Source organism: Patiria miniata, unplaced genomic scaffold (genome assembly GCF_015706575.1).
Source record: "Patiria miniata isolate m_02_andy unplaced genomic scaffold, ASM1570657v1 HiC_scaffold_3, whole genome shotgun sequence".
Lineage (NCBI taxonomy): Eukaryota > Metazoa > Echinodermata > Asteroidea > Valvatida > Asterinidae > Patiria > Patiria miniata.
In genome coordinates this window covers 23744020-23762837 of record NW_024037069.1, presented here as the reverse complement: position 1 = coordinate 23762837, position 18818 = coordinate 23744020, and the positions used below count along the sequence as shown (strand labels likewise).

General features: G+C 39.1%; 1 protein-coding gene and 1 non-coding gene across 2 annotated transcripts; both read right to left on the bottom strand.

Annotated features, from left to right (window-relative positions):
* Positions 1-3724: 3724 nt before the first annotated feature.
* LOC119737798 (CCR4-NOT transcription complex subunit 10-like) lies at positions 3725-18541 on the bottom strand. Its single transcript, XM_038212412.1, has 14 exons — positions 18422-18541; positions 15492-16210; positions 14372-14523; positions 13909-13983; positions 13556-13639; positions 12573-12825; positions 11570-11778; positions 10696-10820; positions 9063-9233; positions 8541-8732; positions 7746-7873; positions 6590-6777; positions 5664-5739; positions 3725-4647 (listed from the first exon to the last, which is right to left on the bottom strand). The coding sequence occupies exons 2-14, from the start codon at positions 15925-15927 to the stop codon at positions 4457-4459; spliced, it is 2280 nt and encodes a 759-aa protein (XP_038068340.1). The 5' UTR covers positions 15928-16210; positions 18422-18541; the 3' UTR covers positions 3725-4456.
* On the bottom strand, positions 10980-11052 carry Trnat-ugu. The gene has a single exon. It is a non-coding gene; the product is annotated as a tRNA-Thr (tRNA).
* Positions 18542-18818: the final 277 nt, after the last annotated feature.

Sequence of the window (18818 nt, the reverse complement as noted above, 5' to 3'; positions counted from 1 at the left end):
TAAAGTACATGTGTAATTTTTTTTTTTTTTGGGCCCTTCACCGATGTATTGTATAAACGCTGTATACTCAGTGTTGCCCCTGAGTGATTTTGAGGAAAAAAAATCACTAGGGTGGGACGACCTCCTGTTTACTAGTGCAGTCGTCCTATCACTCGACCACCGAGCTTACATGTACCAGGGTCGGCTGGCAAGTTCGAATCTGAAATAGCAGCAGGTACCCCAATCACTCGGGTGCAACACTGAGTATACAGTGTTTATAAAAATATGTCGGTGAAGGGCAAAAACAAACCAATTTTGAATTTACATCAGCCAGACGCAAATTCCATCTTATGAAAAGTACATGTTATTACCAGTAACTGTGAAAGTTTCACCACAACACTCAGTTGTCCACATTGGTGTCTCCAATTTACCGATATATGAAATAATTAACACCCTTTAAATATGATGAACAAAAAGTTGCAAAGGCAAACAGCCAAAAATGACCATTCCCATTTCATAATTAAAAAAAAAATGTATTCCTTGGGCCAAAAAAATAATAAGTCGGTCTCTGGTCAGCGTGCGCGTCAATTTTAATCATGCGCGTCAATCTTTTTTTTTCCCAAAAAGTTCCGCTGTAGCTCCAACAGCGCCCTCTATTTCCGCACCTCCTCAATTTTTTTTACCAAAGAGCACCAAGGAATGGGAAATTGCACCAAGGCAAATGATCGAAAGCAACAAGGCAAATTATGGAGGACACCAATGTACATGAGGACACCAAAAAAGCAAAATAGTATTCACCTTGTCTGTACAATCCGAGCTCTTAGTTTTTTTTCAGACAAGTGGAAAAACACGCTTCCATTAGTGTATTTAATACGTGCTTCGTTGGTGTATCCAATTTAGTGGCTTTTTAAGGGGAAAAAATACATTAATCTCCATCACTTTCTTTTTGACTCGCCCTATAGAGCTAACTGTCTAGATCTATGTCAGTTACAACTACATAGGAACATGCTGACAATAGACGTAGCTATAGCTCTGGAAGCCAGTTTTGGGCATGACCTTAAACTGAAGACAAAGATCATGCTAGTTTAAACCAGTGGTTAAGTCAGGACCATCACAAGTCTGGTCACATGTAAATCAAGAGTCAATTCACAAGTCCAGTCACAAGTAATGGGTGAATAACAACGGAAGGCCTTTTGTAGTATTCAGTTTGAACAGCGTTTACCCTAACTTGAGACTGAGGACTTGTGATGGACTTATGAAAGCTGTGAGGACTTATCAGGTTTGTGAGGACAACCTGGTCCCAACACTGTCTGAATAGCCGATTGAGATATGAAGAGTCAGACAACGTCTTTATATGACCTCTGACATCGGGTCAAGTTAAATGTCGGCATGCACACAAATCAGCACTGTGTTCCATGTGCTGGCATACTTGAAATTTAGGCCGATTTAACTACAGGAAAGTAGAACCACAATGACAAATACCAAACAAATATTAACTGCTTGCAGTGGTGTGGTAAAACTAGCCTCCAGAGGTGATCCATAGTGCATTCTGTTTTCCCAAGGCGTATAGCCGAGAAAAATGGAACACTCGATGGATCTCTGAGGGAGACTAGTTTTATCACACCACACGTTAAACCAATCAGTATTTGTTTTATAACGCCCTTGCCCACAGAATCTGCTTGATTTTTTACAGATAATTTAACCAATATTCAATTAATTAAATTCTATTTCAATTTGAACTTAATTCAAAATTTACTTGCACTTTTCCAAACGGTTCATGACATGTTTGGACCTAACTGTGTAGCGCGTGAGAAAAGTACACCAAAAATGTTCTTTCATGATTGCTGTGTGGGTTGCTACTAACTTTTTCAGCCATTTATAGTCTTTTTAGCTGTGCACAGCAAGATCGTAAAAATAGCGAATGCCATGTGACTCGCTCTTGGCCAATCAAGATACAGAATCTCTGGGTGAGGTGTTATAGCAACCAGTACAGAATTAGAAGCTTTGAATGTGTTGCTTGTCCTTATATACATGTATGAGGACGAGTCTTCAGTCTAAGATAATGCATGCAAGTTTGGGTGCTTATTTACGTCTTTTTATGCACTGCCTGTTTTGGGCACATTGTGTACAGTTTTATGTGGAAACTGTCTCACAATGACGTGAAACACATCTATGCAAATGAGTTTTGTAGTTTCAGATTTTATCTTTGTATTGAAATTGTCTTGCCATTTTGTAAGTTTTTATGTTTTGACATCTTGTAATATATTGATTTTTTTGATAATATAATTGAAAAAATTAAACGTCAAGTTATTTGAACATACAACTAACTTTTGCAATGGTAGACTTCAGTTTGTTTAAAAGAACAGTATTAATGAAAAAAAATTAGAAACCTAAAGATAATTTTACTGTTTGCATTTATTTTTAGATTATGCATGGGTGGGATGGGCCTTGGGAATTTGACAATTTAATAGAAATGAAAAAATCTGACCAATTTACATACCATGAATAATGTATGAATATTTTATTCCAAAGATACCCGCTCAGGTTTTTATTCAGTCAGTTCAACAATTCAAATCTTTACAATACCTTGTACCAACGTAATTACAACATCTTGCTGAATTTTATTATAAAGTTGAAAACCCACTTCAATTGGAAAAAAAAAACGTCCACATCATTTAAAAATTGATTATTCTACTCCCAAAAAACTGAAGGGTTTTTAAATTCCTACACCATATAACTACCTTGATTTTTTTTTAAAGAGTGACTAAAAACTCGAAACACTTCAAACATGTCAATTAGAAACGTTCTAACTGGGAACACAAAGTGCTCTTTAATGGAGTGCCATGGCCTCTTGGTCTGGAGCATTGAATTAGTGGTCTGTGGGTAATTCTGTAGGTTGTGGGTTCGAGTCCAGCCTGCGGCTATGGTGCGTGTGCCCTTGGGCAAGGCGCTTTGTCACTCATTGCTTCTCTCCACCCAGGAGTAAATGGGTACCTGTGAGGGCAGAGATGGTTACTGTGATTGATTTTAGCTGCTTTGTGCCGAAATGGCAGCACAGAGCTGTATACTCCCTAGGGAGCTGAGATGGTATTTGGAATGTTTTGTTGGCCCAATGAGCAGGGGTAATAATGATGTAGCACCTTGAGTACCAATACTGGTGGAAACGTGCGTTTTAAAATACACATTATTATTATATGAAAGTGTTCTTCCATGCACAAATATTTCATGTTTCAGCTGGAAACAAAATTGTTATGGAAGGATTCTTTTCCTCCAAATCCAGAAAATACAGATTGAAAAAGTGCATTCCAAATTGAACATGTTTTTAGATGTTTCCTAAAGTTTTCTCCTCTTTAAAAACACCAGTTTTTAAACAACGCAAAAAAAGAGGTTTTTTTTAGAGGGAAGATTTACCTTCCCAAATCTGACATAAGAACCAATAAGCCATTTGTGAATAACCTATACCCTTTGCGAGTTAAACTTGAATAACATTGTGAACACTGACTTGCTCATAATGATTGGCACATTTTAACTTTGAATTCTCCAGACCAAAGACACTGTTGCTATATCACATGATTCGGGGCAAGCTCTTGCATAGTTACGTAAGAGATGCTCAGCACCAATACATTGCTCACAACGGGTGAGAATGGCACAAAGACACCAGACCATGCTGGAGCTGGGGGTTGCTAGCGTAAGGTTTGCCCCGAATCATGTGATATAGCAACAGTCTCTTTGGTCTGGAGAATTCGAAGTTAAAATGTGCCAAGCATTCGAGCAAGTCGGGGAACAAGATGTTACTTGAGTTTAATTTGCAAATGGCTTATTCAAAGATAGAAAACTTTGTCTGTCCCTTAAGTTAACTTTCCATCCTTGCTCCTAGAATAATTACAACGATGGTATTTATACAAGGAAGGTAATATACACATTTGCAATTGCAGACTATTTGCTTCTTTTTATCCTACATTCTATACAAATTCTCTGTTAATTATTCCTCCCAGAAATATGCAATCATAGATGATGAAGTCCATTAGATGACCTTGGCTGTATACAGCCATTTGTATCGGTGGTAAATTAAGATGAAATTACATAAACAATTTCTGAGGTAATTTTATTTCGTGAGGAATGCATGAACAAAAAAAAATTCAAGAATCAAGAAAAAGAAAACGCTATGTTAAGATACCACAGCAAAAAACTTTCTTGGGAAAACTGTGGGTCAAGTTTAGAATTTTTGTTAATGCTTGAAATACTTGAGACATTTTCTACCTTAAAACTCATAAATGTAATGCACAAAGCAGGCTTCATGTGCCTGACCACGTTAGCGTGGTTCTTAAATTAATTTGGCATGTGGGCTCAGTGCGTGACATTTAGGATTCTAATTTTTTTAGGATCACAAAGTTACGTCTGTCCTGTGACATTCTGCATTGAGGCAATGTTTTGTTTTCTAAAACATCAAACATGTTAAATACATTACCGTCTCGGTCTACTTCTGCCATGGATCCTTACTCCGCGCAGCTTTGCTGGGGGTCCCGGGACTGAAGACCCCCTGCGGTGATTGGGAGACACTGTTGAAGGTTGCCATGGTACCGATGGGAAGTGGGCGGGACTGAGGCGGCTTGAGGTACGGAATCAGTTGCTGTTTCTTGACCATCTGCAGTGCCATCTGGTGATTCCCTGTCAATCAGTTACCATGGAAACAATTAGTTGCTATGGAAATTATCAGTTACCATGAACATTAACAATCATTCAGAAAGTCTAACTAAATTGAAAAAAAAAAATTTAAAGATGAGGTATGAAAATCTAACTACTTTGGGACTTGAAAATGAGTCGACTCAACTGATTGAGTCTACAACTGAAATTAGGTACATGGTTCGAATCTCCACTTTTTCATTTTTAAGATTTTTTTCTCTGGGTTCACTTCAACAAAATCTCGCATTTCCTTCATTGTCTGAACTTGCTGTCTAAATTTGGCCAAATTTTAGCAATAAGAATCCATTTCCAAGAAGTCCTTGTAACAGTGTCATCAATTAAAGGGAATATACAACATTTGCAAACATCGAAAAATAAAACTACCAAGTTTTTGCGAAATACCTTAATAGGACGTTGGTAAATGACAGTCTAAAGCATCCTGTAAAATTATGGCACCTGGTATACTGTCATTTTCAAGAAAAGTGGTATTTTTGTATCAATTTCCAACGCTGATCGGCCGATCAGCGTTGGAAACAACTGGCTTTTTTTCAAATACTGGCCCCAATTGACTATTGCACTTGTTTGCAATCGATTACAAACCTATGAACGGGTACGAGCCAGCTAGACTGGTTCCCTGACCTTACAATTCCCCAATGTATGTAAACTGCTCTGTTTCTTCTTATATGGAGTCAGGGAACCAGACTACAGGTAAATGATCGTTTTTCTTGGTTTTTATAGCATTTTCGAACCCAAAACCTCCAAAAAGTCAGTGTAACTATATTTGCTTTATATTTCCAATCCCCCAATTCCATCCATTTCTGAAAATTACAGCAAAAGCAAATGATGTATATTCCCTTTAAGTAATTAACTGAGTAAAATGAACCCAAGCTGTCTAAGAAATAAAATCCCTTTTCTTTTTCTCTCGATTCCAAGCTGGGACCGGAGGAAAAAGTGCGTAAACATTGATCAGATTACCAAGGATAAATAAAAGGAGTAAATACCTGTCTGTAACTCAATGTATATGCCTAGGAATAGAGCTTGTTCCGGTATCTCGTTAGGAGGCAACATGGTGCACATCTGTCAGGGAAGAAATAAGCAAAAATGCAAATTATTTGATTGTCGCAAATTTGTATGCAAATTTGGAGACAAATTGCATGACTGCCCAGCACAGCTTTTTAGAGCAGTATTTGTGAGCACAAGTTGAATATCCACTAAGGAGTATATTCCGTACTTGTACAGTCCAATGAAAAAGAAAAGAAAAAGAAAATCGAATTTTTGATAAAAAAGGACAAAGACAAGAATATAATACAAGAATAAAATATTTGAACCATAAAAGCAATACGATATTCTAAGTTATCCCACAAGCGCGAGCAGAACACGGAATAATGTAGTGCATCTGTGTCTCACATGCCACGAGGCCGAAGACCAAGTGGTATGTGGGACACAGACAAACAACATTTTCCGTGTTCCACGAGCGTGAGTGGAAGAACAATTTTTTTCAGCGGTTATCCTATTACACGTGCGTGTAGCAGGAATGGCGTATGCATCTAATATAGAATATCGCGACATGCGGAGTGTGATAGTGACCACACTGTTTAGGCCTAAAAAATACTTCTGCTTCTGATTACATGGCATTTGAAAATAGGGTAGGTAGGTAGGGACATTTTTTTGGGGGGCAAATTGTTTGTGTATGATCACATGGAGGTGTCTGCGTGTAGTCAAGGGTAAAAGGCAGTAATTGATGATTTTCTGGTTTTTTTCCTCATTTTTCCTGAAAAAAAATAGGGTAGGGGCTGTCAAAATTGGGTAGGTAGGGTAACCGGAAGCAGAACTATTTTTTTTTTTTGGCTTTATGCCATCGACCAATCAGGATCGAGGATGCAAGTTTGCTTGAAGATAAACAAAATGATCTCAAGTCTGTTCCTACCTGTTTGAGGCATTTCTTAGCTTTATCCCATTCACTCCGCAATGAATGCGCACAGGCCAAGTTGAGCAGCATGGTTGCCCTAGCCACCTGCACAGACGCTGGGTAGTACTTGGACACTGCGACGTGACCCTCCATGTTGTCCTGGTTGTCGCCCGGTACAGCTTCAGATTTCTCCACTTGTTTCTCACCTAGGTCAAAGGTAAGCATGGTGAGAATTATCTCATTATGATTTTAAAATGGTCCAAAACAATAATCACCGACAAATTCTAGTATTTATCACTGGAAATTATCCTGAAGGGACTAAAACAAGAGGTACTTTACGATTTTACTAAACATGGAAGTGGAGAGAAACAAAATATAGTTTTTACTTTGGGAAAAAATGAGGAGATTGGTAACAGTGCTAACAACTGATACTTTCAACACAATGGACCATTCCGGATTATAATAATGTTATGTTATGTTATGTTTTATTCCACAAATAGGAACAAACCCCATGACCCTGAGGAAGGATTACAACAGTGAAATTAAACACTGAATTATTTGGCAGGTGGGTTTACAAAGAATATGCTTTGAAATTACGTCATGCTTTGCCTCTCCTTTAGTTTTGCACATTGGAAAATATATTTAGCTACACATATAATAGTATGTTTATCTGCCGACGACATTAGGAATATGAATTGGTCCTTTTTTGTTGAACAATTTTTTGTTAAATAACCATGATATTTATAATAATAATTTTTGGGGGGGGGGGGGGGGGGCTAATCATCTTTACTCGCAGCTGAGAAGCTGAATTGCAAAGGACGCAGCTACAACCTGGTTGAGCTGAAGGCATGTAAAGGCGCCTTAGGCTGCCACCATACAACCCATGTCTGATCGGAGCACAGCCAGAGATTGAAAGTGTTGATTTTTGCAGAGGGAGGGAGGAAAACCGGAGGGTCCGGAGAAAAGCCCTCGTGGCACAGAAGAGAATCAATGCACAACTCTACTCCCATATGGTCCGAGCTGGGAATCGAACCTGGGCCACAGTGGTGAAAGGCAAGCGCTTTACACACTAGCCACCCATGCAACTAATGTCACACCGCACACAATTCAAACAGTCTGTCATGTGTATGTGCACACATGACCGACTTATGTCAAACATTTGATGCATGCTGACCTTGTTCAGGAAGAACTGGAAGCACTACGGACACATCACACACAGATTCCGGGGCCAGATGTTGGATTGCTTCAACTATCTGGTCCATGTTGATTAAAGCTTCAGCAGCATACAGGTGGCCCAGGAACCTGGATAAATGAAAACCCCAAAACAAAGACATCATTTTAATTTATGTAAGAATCAGATGGCCCAGGAACATGGATAATAATATTTAAACCAGGTTCTGGGGCCAGTTGTTGGATTGCTTCAACTATCTGGTCCATGTTGATTAAAGCTTCAGCAGCATATAAGTGGCCCGGGAACCTGGATTAATAATAAACCAACAAGCAACACTTTGCAGTGAAACAGTTGGACAAGGAACCCGGAAAAGTAAAACCCAAGAACCAATACATCATTTCAAATTTCTGTATAAAAATCAGGTGAGCGAGTAAAACCCAAAAGGCATCTCACATTGCACAGAATCAGGTGGTCCAGGAACCTGGGTGAATAATAAAAACCATGACCCAATCAATGCACAGAACCAGGGGACCCTCATATTTGGGTAAACACAAACCAAGAGGCTTATTTATTCTTTGAATGGAATCAGGTGGCTCAGGAACATGTATAAATAAAAAAAAAATCCAACAAGCAATGCATATGTCACTCACAAAAGTCACATGGTGTTTGAAACAGGTGTCCAGGGCTACGGCTATGTCAATCCTTCAGCCCATGTGGTAGTAATTGTTGAAGACCTAGCCAATAGCCCTAGACAAGAGATTGAGATGCAGCCTAAGTCAAGCTGCAAAAGGTTCTCACCTGAGGGAGCCAGGCAGTCTGTTTTGCTCCAGCAGCAACTTGGCGTACTCCAAGGCATTGACGTTATCACCCAACGATATCGAGACGTAGCTACTACAAGCTAAGATGGAGCAACGTAGGCAGGAGATATCCGAAGGTTTGATGGCCTGGCCTGGTGGAGCAGTGAGGTTACTGGGGCCGGTCTGCTTGCCACTGATAGAAAAGAAATATCGAAGATTAGGAAGCGTAGCGCAACTTGGAATGCTCAGACGGTTCCACTGGGAATACTGTCTATTCTAATGCACCAATTAATAAACAGTAGATGGAGGTTTGAAGAGAAGTTTGTGTGTGGGATATCCCATGTGTGCATACAGGGTTTAGTGCTCTGTAGTTTCGGACAATTTAGTATTCGATTATGGGGGCTTGGATTGGATCGAATATTCGAATATTTGACCATTGATGCTGAGGTAAAAACTTTTATCAATATCATGTATGCATCGATAACATTTTTTTTCGAGATAGCCGACGAGTTTTTGCACTTGCCCACTCGTATCTGCGACTTCTGACGAATCGCTACTGACGCTGCCTCGAGAAGTGATTCGACTGGTCGCCGAGAGTGCCGTCTCGTCAGGGAGCAGAGACAGAGCGTTGGAGAGACACAGTGAGGCAAATTCTAACGTCGCTGCTGGAAAGGCAGCTGATTGGCCGTCACCACTGGATTAAGGAACACAATAGAGGGCGGTGTGACAACCTGATCAGTCACGGTCATAGACATCTTAAAAAAACCCATAGACCTGACATTTCTATGCTTTTACTTTGTGTTTCTGTCCCTAAAACACCTCGTCGGGGAGTCAGGTTGGCGTACAGTACTTTTCTCGCCTTCCACCGCTGTGACCCAAGTTCGAATCCCGCCTGGGCCAACAAGTGGATTGGGTTTTCAGTCCCTGCCTGATTCCGTGGGTTTTCCCCAGAGCATTCTTCTAGGGTTTTCCTCCCACCTCTAAAACTGTAATTTCTTCTCGTTGCCTTCTCTCTACAGGTTTCTTCAGGCTTGCCAGCTTCAGTGCCTGGGGCATTTTTGAGGAATCCTTGGTTTCATTACCAGAAATAAATAATAATAATAACGTTACGTTAACGCTCATCCTGATTGTAAATAATGCACGCACATCATGCGGCTGTCCTCTTGCGCGCTTATCCGCCCACGAAGAGCGTTCGCGTAACATTGCAGTTTTAGGATGCAGCGTTTTGGAACCAGAAAATTCAGGCAAATGCAGGTCTAGGTTATTTAAGGTGCACATGGCCATAGTACTACTGTCACTTGAATGTTCTATATTTGGATATACTTTATTCGCAATGCCTGGACAAGAATGATTACACCAGTGTTTCCAAAGTTAATACTTTTTAAGGATTATTTGAAAAGTTTGACAGAATGAAGGATCAGTTTCCAGTGCAAAAAGCACATCAGAAGATATACAGATAATTTGGTGATATATTCTAGAAACACATTTCCATTGTGATTACTGATTCCTAAAGGTGAACATTCACTTTGAACTTTTGCTAATTACAAACAGTTTAATCTATCACTTGCATCAGAACTTATCTTCCTGGGAAATAACAAAAATGTATGTGGGGTGAAATTGCACCAGGGCGAATGGGAACGCCCGAGTACATTGGATATCCACAAAAGATTTATCTTGCATTCTAACAGCGTCACACAACAATGGATGCAATGCTTGTGTGGGTACTGAAAGAATGCTTCAAATGCAGTCAGCTTTCCTACTTAATAGCAGAAAATGAAAAAAATTCAAACTATGCGTTAGGCCAAAAATAAAAAAAATTCTGCTTCCGGTTTATCTACCTACCCTATTTTGACAGCCCCTACTCTAATTTTTATGGAAAAATGAGGAAAAAACCCCAAACCATCAATTATTACCTTTTACCCTTTACTACACACAGAGACCTCCATATGATCGTACAAAAAAAAAAAAACACCCTCTTACGAAAGAAAGTATATTAAAAATTGTTACTAGTATATCAAAAAACAAAATCTGAAATATATCTGAAATACTGTTACTTCAATTTTCATTAACTCATTAATTTTGACATACAACTTGAGAAATTATTGAAACTGTGTAAGTTTGAAAAAAAACCCGGAGGTGCCTATTTTATTTCTTACCTGTATTTATACTCCGAGGAGCCGGGAGACAAGATGACTTTACGATGCGGACCAGAACCAATCACGTTGCGTACAATGCCTCGTTTAGTAGAGTCCCCTAGACCCTTCCCTTCTGCCTCTGAGTTCTGAAGAACAAATAAATCACAAGATTTAAAGAGCAAGGCCGAAACCAATTGATTTCCTTGTTCAATACTGGATTTTACACTTCACCAATTTAATTTCATGAGCATTTCATGATAATTTCTTGGTGTTGTCCGAGGGCTTGCTAAAAAAAATCCACAAGCTTACTCGGGTGGGGCTTGAACCCACAACCTCCTGATTACAAGTGCAGACGTCTCACCACTCAACCACCGAGCTTGCTTGGGTCCGCTGGCTGATTCGAATCTCATTCCAAAATTCCACTCAATGAGATGGTGCAGCACAGCCAATTGTTATTGTTTGGAGAGGTGTGTAAACTTATTAGAGAACGGTGACTTTGATACTAACGTTAACCTGTTGGTGTTATTTTGTATTTCTTTGTTGCAGACGCTGTTGTCATTGCTTGAGAGCGAATAAACAAACGTTGAACTCAAAGAGTACATAGTGTCATACTTATTTACTTATATTCACACTGCATAAACACTAAAAAGCCACCATAGCCAGTCAGTCAATGGACATAACTTGGACGCATGGCTCAAGACGCACATTATGCCAAACTGGCGAAAAACCAGTAAATTCTCTGAATATTCCCTGATTTTCGGTGCTTTTCCCAAAATTCCCCGTCTAAAAAAAAGTAGAAACTCGTTTTCCCCAGAGTGGCTAGGAACCTGGAATACGCAGATCTGAATGCAAAGATATGAAGGGCTTGGTTACCGTTGCCAAACCAACAACTAACCTGAGGCGATACGTTGGCCGCTATGCAACACTCAGCTAGTCTCAGCCACAGCCGTGGGTTGGTGGGATAGACCTGGATGGCTTCGGTGAGGCACTCGAAGGCCGCTAGAGGGCGCCCTGCATGCAGCAGCTGTATGCCAGTGTTGTACAGCAGCTCGTAACGACGGTTCATACCGAGCGTCTTGATGTGGCGGTTATTCAGAGACTGGCCTGGTGAGGAAAGGGAAAAACATTAACAAAATAAAATGAAGAAAAATCTAATTTCATTATTCCCGATCCATAACCAAAGTTTACAACAACTTTATCACAAGGTTATGACAAGACCAGTCACAATCACAGGTCAATGCTTAAGTCTTGTCACAAGTAAATCATAAGTCAAATCACAAGTCAAGTCACAAGTACCTAAGGATGAATAATGACAAAGGAATGCTTTTGTCATAGTTCATTTGAATAGCTTGTGACTTGACTTGGGACTGGAGGACTTGTGATGGACTCGTTAGGACTTATGATGGACTCGTGAGGACTTGTGATGGAAAAACCCACTCAGATCCCTCAAATTTCACTAGAAGATTCATTTCAGAGGATTTTGTAGGATTCAAAAAGGTCCAAGCAAAATGGGAGGTGAGGTTATGGTAAATATTCTGTATTCTATAAACTGGCTTATAAAAGAAATGAATATGAAAATCTCTCCCGACTCTTTCTCTTATGAAGCTCCGCAATAAGTCTGGGGGCAATAGTTTTTCAGCCTTCTGATTTGCCTAAAGAAATTAATATGCACATAACTCTTGACCTATTCTCTTTAATAGCTTAGCCATAGCAAATATGGGAAGTCTAGGGACAATACTTGTTCAGCCTCCTGATTGGCCTAAAGAAATGAATATGCAAATAACTCCTGACCTCTTCTCTTTGGTAGCTTAGCCATAGCAAATATGGGAAGTCTAGGGACAATACTTTTTCAGCCATCTGATTGGCCTAAAGAAATGAATATGCAAATCACTCCTGACCTTTTCTCTTTGGAAGCTCAGCCATGGCGTTAGCGTTCTCCTGCAAGGCACGCCGTCCGTAGTAAGCCGCCAGATGATACTTGCCCATGTAGAAGTGAATGATGGCCAAGTTATTGAAGTACATGACTGGAATGACCTGACCAGTCTTGAGGGGATCTCCCATGGGCTGGACGCTGTTCAGTAACTTGATGGCCTTGCGGTAGTTCTGTCGGATGTACTCAAAATTGCTTTTGAGGAACAATGAGGCCGGGCACTGACGAATGGAATAGAAATAAATCAATGAAAGTTAATGACTTTGCTTTGAGGGAAGTAAGAAGGGGAAGGGGGAGGGGGTGGGGTGGTGGCGGGAAGATAGTGGCAAGGGGAAGGTTGGGGGGAAGCGGAGGTTGACAAAGGGCAAAATTAGGTTGCAAAACTTCAGGGCTTTTGTTAAAGGGAAGATACAACATTTGCAAACATCACAAAACGAAATGATCAAATGATCACAAAATACCTCACTGGATTGTTAGGGAATGACGCATCCTGTTAAATCATGGCTCCTGGTGTCCTGACCTTTTCAAGAAAAATGGTATTTTTGCATGAATTTCCAACGCTGGTCGGCTGACCAGCGTTGGAGAAACTGTTTTTTCCCCCAAAAAAACTGCTTCTAATTTTTCATAATTAGTTATTCTGCGTTTTGGTTGCAATTGATTATACACCTGGGAATGGGTACAAGCCTGCTAGACTGATTCTCTGGCCTTCCAATTTCCCAAAGTTTATAAATTGCTCCGTTTCATCTTAAGTGGGGTTAGGGAACCAGAGTTCAAGAACATGATTAGTTTCTTGTTTTTTTCCCCAGCATTTACAAGCCAAAAACCTGAAACAAGTCACTTTAACAATATTTGCTATAACATACTAATCCTCCGAATCCATTTATTTCTGAAAATTGCAGCAAAAGCTAATGTACATTCCCTTTAAATGTGGCTAATTCTATTTCTACTTACTGGTCCAGCTGAATTCATGACTGTCTTGATCTCACGTTTGCAGACTTTCACGTGCTTCATCTGAAGATAACACCTCGTTTTCAACTACGATAAAATAAGAGGGAAAACAGGGGGATAAAATCAGGCAACTTTATGAAAGTTAAAATATGATGTTGCAAGAACGTATTGCATAATAACTAATCAATCTTTACGAATTTCAAACAAATAAAACTGATTGAAACTGGATTTCACCCTTGGCCACTTAAATAGGAAACAAGACTGTACTGTCCACCTGTTTCAATATGACCATTACAGCACCAAACTAATTTGTTTACTTAAAGAAAAAGAAGTAGTAACAGCAAAGTTTTACTCACCAGGTGAAGAATTGGCCTGTATTTTTCAGGGTCGACGCTTGATTCTTCCGTGTTGGAATCCTTGTTGTCTTTATTCTGAATTAAGTAAGACCGATAGTTACAAGAAAGTAATCAATATCTTCTGTAAAATAACGTTCAAGATCCGATGCAAAACAGTCGTAGTTTTAGGGCAAATATGTTACAATTTGAATTATCTTAACCCTACGAGTCTATGACTGTACAAACCCCAAATTCTTAAAAACAAAAAAATAGTGTGTCTGTTGCAGGATTTTGAATGATTCAGCACCCAAAAAAAGTGGTTCTTGATAGAGGGGTATTTTGACACCAGTCTGGTAAAATAGAAATTTAAGAGAAGACCTCTCTTTTAAATTATGTATTTACTATTTTGCCAAATTACAAAAATAGTTTTGTGCAGTGCTGAAGTCCTTCTAGTTGCTACAACATTTCAACTCCCCAAACTTACGCTTGATTCTGATCCTCCTTTGTTGCCGCTAGTTTCGGGGGAGAAGAGAAGTTTCTCCAAGTAGGCTAACATAGCCAAGGCTTTCTCTGGTTGATAGGTACACAGGTAGGTCTCAATGAGTAACAAGAGGGTCTTGTGAGCCAGGTTTTCTTCTGCAAATGGTTGAAAAGGAACCATGATTAGCCAATCCTAACCATGCTCAATCCAACAGGATCCAACTATCTTACATTTCCATTGGATCCTGTTGGATTGAGCAGTAAAGACCTTGTATATATATACATGTACATGCATCTCTGTTGAAATCTGTTGGATTTGGCAGGCAAAGTAAAAAAACATTCATAATCGGATTCTGTTGGGTACTGGTAAATAACGCCAAGTTGGACTCTGTTGGATCCAGCAGGAAACAGAAATATAAGGCACAGTTGGATTCTGTTGGATTGAGCATGCCAGTCATTTTAGATTTTCAGGTACCCAGCAACTTGGCAGGTTGGGTTGTGTGGGACTGTGTTGGATTGAGCAGGAAACTCATATGAGTAACCGTCGGACTCTGTTGGATTTAGCAGGGTAGTCCTGGGGAACTATTAGGGGATTAAGGCTTTAGATAAGAAGACAAGAATTCGTGTCCTAGCAAATTGAAAGGGGATTTTTTTTCTCTAAAATGAACAAGAATTTTTTCTCCTGGCTAAAACAAGTTTTAAAACTTAAGATGACTCAATCTTACAAGCGCAACGAAAAAGTAAAATAAATCATTGTTGACCCTAACTCCCTCTTAATCAATTAAGAAGGTTCTTAAATACACACAAATTAGCACTATGCAGTAATACAGTGGAACACTTTTTGTACTTTACATAATTTGGTCATCAAAGCCTGTTCTAATTTAACTAAGCTTTGCAAAATGGTACACAACCAAGTTGGATTTAGGAGAATACATGGAATACTTTTCTATTAGAATTTTCTATTAGAACTTTTAGAATTTTCTAGCATTCCATACAAAACAATCGATAAGAAAATTCGTGATAGAATTTCCTAGGAATACAAAGGATTTAATAGCCCAAACTCCCTAGGGGGTGTGCAAAATCATATTGAAATTGGAGGATTCAGGACTGAGACAATAACTCACCGAGGGGCTCAATGATTTGGAAGAGTTTCTCCAGTATTCGGATGGCTTCGTGATGCTGTCTCATGTGGTACAAGATAATAGCATGGTTGAAGAAGAGTATAGCGTGATCGGTGTCCTCCAAGGAATCCACTCCGCTCAGACTAACTTGTGCCTGGGTACAGACCTGACCCACAGCCTTACGCATGTCGTCGTTCCGGGTGCAACCCGACTGGTAGAACTTAGCCACTGTTAGATTGTGGCTGACTTTGACATCGTTGCCTCTCAGTTTGGACAAAGCGTGGAGCTTTTCTAAGCACGAGCTATACTGTCCGGCCTCGAAGTCAGTGCTAGCGGCAGACGCCATTTCTTTCTCTTCTTCGGTGATGATTGGGATTGGGGAGGGGGCCGGGGACTCGGCTGGTCCCTCCTTCTCCTTGCCGCTGTCCTTGTCAGCCATAGTCAGCTAAGTCCGTGATTGGTTGCTGTGTTTGTAGCACACTACATGCCAGAGTCACACTATTTACGTTCGTACTTGAAAGTGGATGCACAGCTCAATTGAACATTTGTCATGTGACCAACACTGAGCGACAAAGTTAGCTGGTTGTTTTATGTCATTTTCGAGTTGGATTATACATTCATGGAATTTGAACAATAATGTCCAGCCTATCCAGTGCGTATGATTTTGTTCCCGTGTATGTCCTTCTCATGGCAGTAAGTCTCAGCTTTGCATTTCTTTAAACCTGGGAAAATTAAAATTGAATTTGGTAAATGCCATGAATGTTATCACACACACAAAAATAAGCCTGCAAAGTTACAAAACACACATCTGTATCTGTATGTGTGTCTGTATGTGTATATGTACCTGTACGTAGCTATGTTGCAGGCCTCAATTGGCATTAACTTTAATTTAACTTTTTTACGAATCTGTTTAACTTTTTATACTTTTTTTGATTAACTTTCCCCCCCCGTGGAACATCATAGTCGAACATACAGGCAGCTACCTGTAAGTCCTTGAAGGATAATCTTCCCAGAGCTCCAATACTCCTTTTTGATGATTGACATTTCATCTTTTTGTAGGGTATTTAATAAGTTGATCTTTTTTTTAGTTCACATGCTGGCTTTCAATTTTGTGGGTTTTTTTACGAATCTGTGTGACTTTTTATACTTTTTTGATTAACCTTTTTTGTTCAATATGAAACCTTCTTTTTTCTTGCATTGTATGCAATGGTGTTTATGTGTGTGGTTTTTTTTTTAAATACATGTACATGTAGAGATTAGAATAGACTTCGTTTTATACCTTATTTATTTTATTTAATGACTTATAATGTTTACTTATATTTATTGAATATTTAATGTCATGTTTGAAAGTTTTTATGTTTCAATGTCATACTTTCCAATTTTATTTTTCTATGAAGATCTGTTCTGAATTTATGTGGTTTGAATTAAAAATGAAATAAATTGCTGTTAAATTGAGCAAGATGGCGTGAACGATGTCAAATATGAAAATGAATAATTGGTTAAACTTTAATTTTAATTACTTTTGGTTAAAGCGCAATATGTTTCAATGGAAACAAATAATAAAAATAAATAATTAATTACACTTTTAAAGCGCATTTCAAAATAGCATTTCAATGCGCTTTACAACGACAAACTGCTGCAATACAGATATTTTAGGCAAAATAAAAAAAAAAACATGTTTAGCGTCCTGCCTCTGACAAAAAGGAAGGAGGAGGCCCTTTTTTTTTTTTTTTTTTCTTTTCAAAATTTGCTAGTCCTGAGTTCTGAGACGTAGAGAACCAGTTAATATTTCACACGGGGTGAATGTATGATAGACTCTCGTGCAGACGCACGTGCTAATTGACTATTTCCACAGCTTTATACACAGTATAAAGTCTAAAAATACGATTTCTTTCGTCAGAGATCGTTAAAATTTATCATCAATTTTTGTCTTTTAAAAAAAAAAAAAAAAAAAAAGGAGGCGGCCTCTAAAAAGGAAGCGGGCGGGGACGCTAAACATGATTTTTTTTTACTTCGCCTTACCTGACAACTACAATGAAAATTTATACTTCACTGTATTAACAGATGATAAGTGGACAAACTTTATGAAATTGTCGAATGATTGAAAATGCTGTCAAATGATTGTAAACGATGGGTCTGAGTTGGTCTAGCCCCATAAATGTGGCCTATTTACTGGACTGCCTCCGTAAACATAGGCCACACATCCACATGCACAAAAAACATGTCGCACTTTGCCAAATTTTGATTTTCACATTTAGGCTTAGTTTGTAGGAATTTTTTGCTTTAGAAGCATACTCACCCTCTTTATAGGCTAGTCAGAAAATGCTGCCTTTTTCAGATGTCTAATTTTTGTGAAATTTCATGTTGAAATTTTGATACGCAAACGTGTAAAAATGAATCTGGAAATTTCACGAAAAATATACATCTGAAAAAGGCAGCACTTTCTGATTAGCCTATAAAGAGGGTGAGTACGCTTCTAAAGCAAAAAAACCCTACAAACTAAGCCTAAATGCGAAAATCAAAATTTGGCAGAGTGCGACACGTTTTTGTACATGTGGATGTGTGGCCTATGTTTACGGAGGCAGTCCAGTAAATAGGCCACATTAAATGGGCTAGAGTTGGTCATGCATGGGTCCGAGTTGGTAGTGGGTCTAAGTTGGTTGTGGGTCCGAGTTGGTAGTTGGTCCGAGTTGGTAGTGGGTCCGAGTTGGCGTGGGTCCGAGTTGGTAGTGGGTCCGACTTGGTTTGGGTCCGAGTTGGATCGAAACCCGGCGAACTGCACAAACTATAACATGCTTGAGTCACTTGCACTTTGCAGTTCCATTTCGATTACCGAGTTACAGCGATTTCAAAATTGCCAGAAATCAACTTAACAGAGTAAGCAACGCTATAACATAAAATCTGAATCCCATTTATGTCAAAATTGAACTTACCAACAGAAAAATGTGTAATTTTTATAGATCGTGAGTGAAGTTCAGGCGCCAAAGGACTAGCACCACATGCAATTTGGCAAAATGACGAATCTTAAAGGGCGCCCTCATTTGCACGTTCTAAATCAAAACATTAACTACAAGTTCCAAATCAAACCAAAATGAAGTTCACGACGTGTAGTTGATGGTTTTATTTGAAACGTGTAGTTGATGCTTGCTTTTATTGCACCAGTAGTTGTTGAAGGTTGCAGATATATTCATGTATTCAAAAGAAACACCCCCCCCCCCGACTCAAAATAGTAAAGAGTAAAGAATAGAGAGGAAAGTACAAAACAAACTAGACAAAAGTTCATGAGTTCTTTTGGTGGTTTAATTTCATATAAATTGTAAACTATACTGT

Bases quoted from the DNA above. Each gene is read 5' to 3' on its own strand.
- LOC119737798 (XM_038212412.1), bottom strand. From the start codon at position 15,927: ATGGCTGACAAGGACAGCGGCAAGGAGAAGGAGGGACCAGCCGAGTCC. The intron at 10,821-11,569 runs GTTAGTTGTTGG...TTTGTTCTTCAG, and splicing joins CGGCCAACGTATCGCCTCAG to AACTCAGAGGCAGAAGGGAA. The intron at 5,740-6,589 runs GTAGGAACAGAC...CTTCCCTGACAG, and splicing joins CTAAGAAATGCCTCAAACAG to ATGTGCACCATGTTGCCTCC.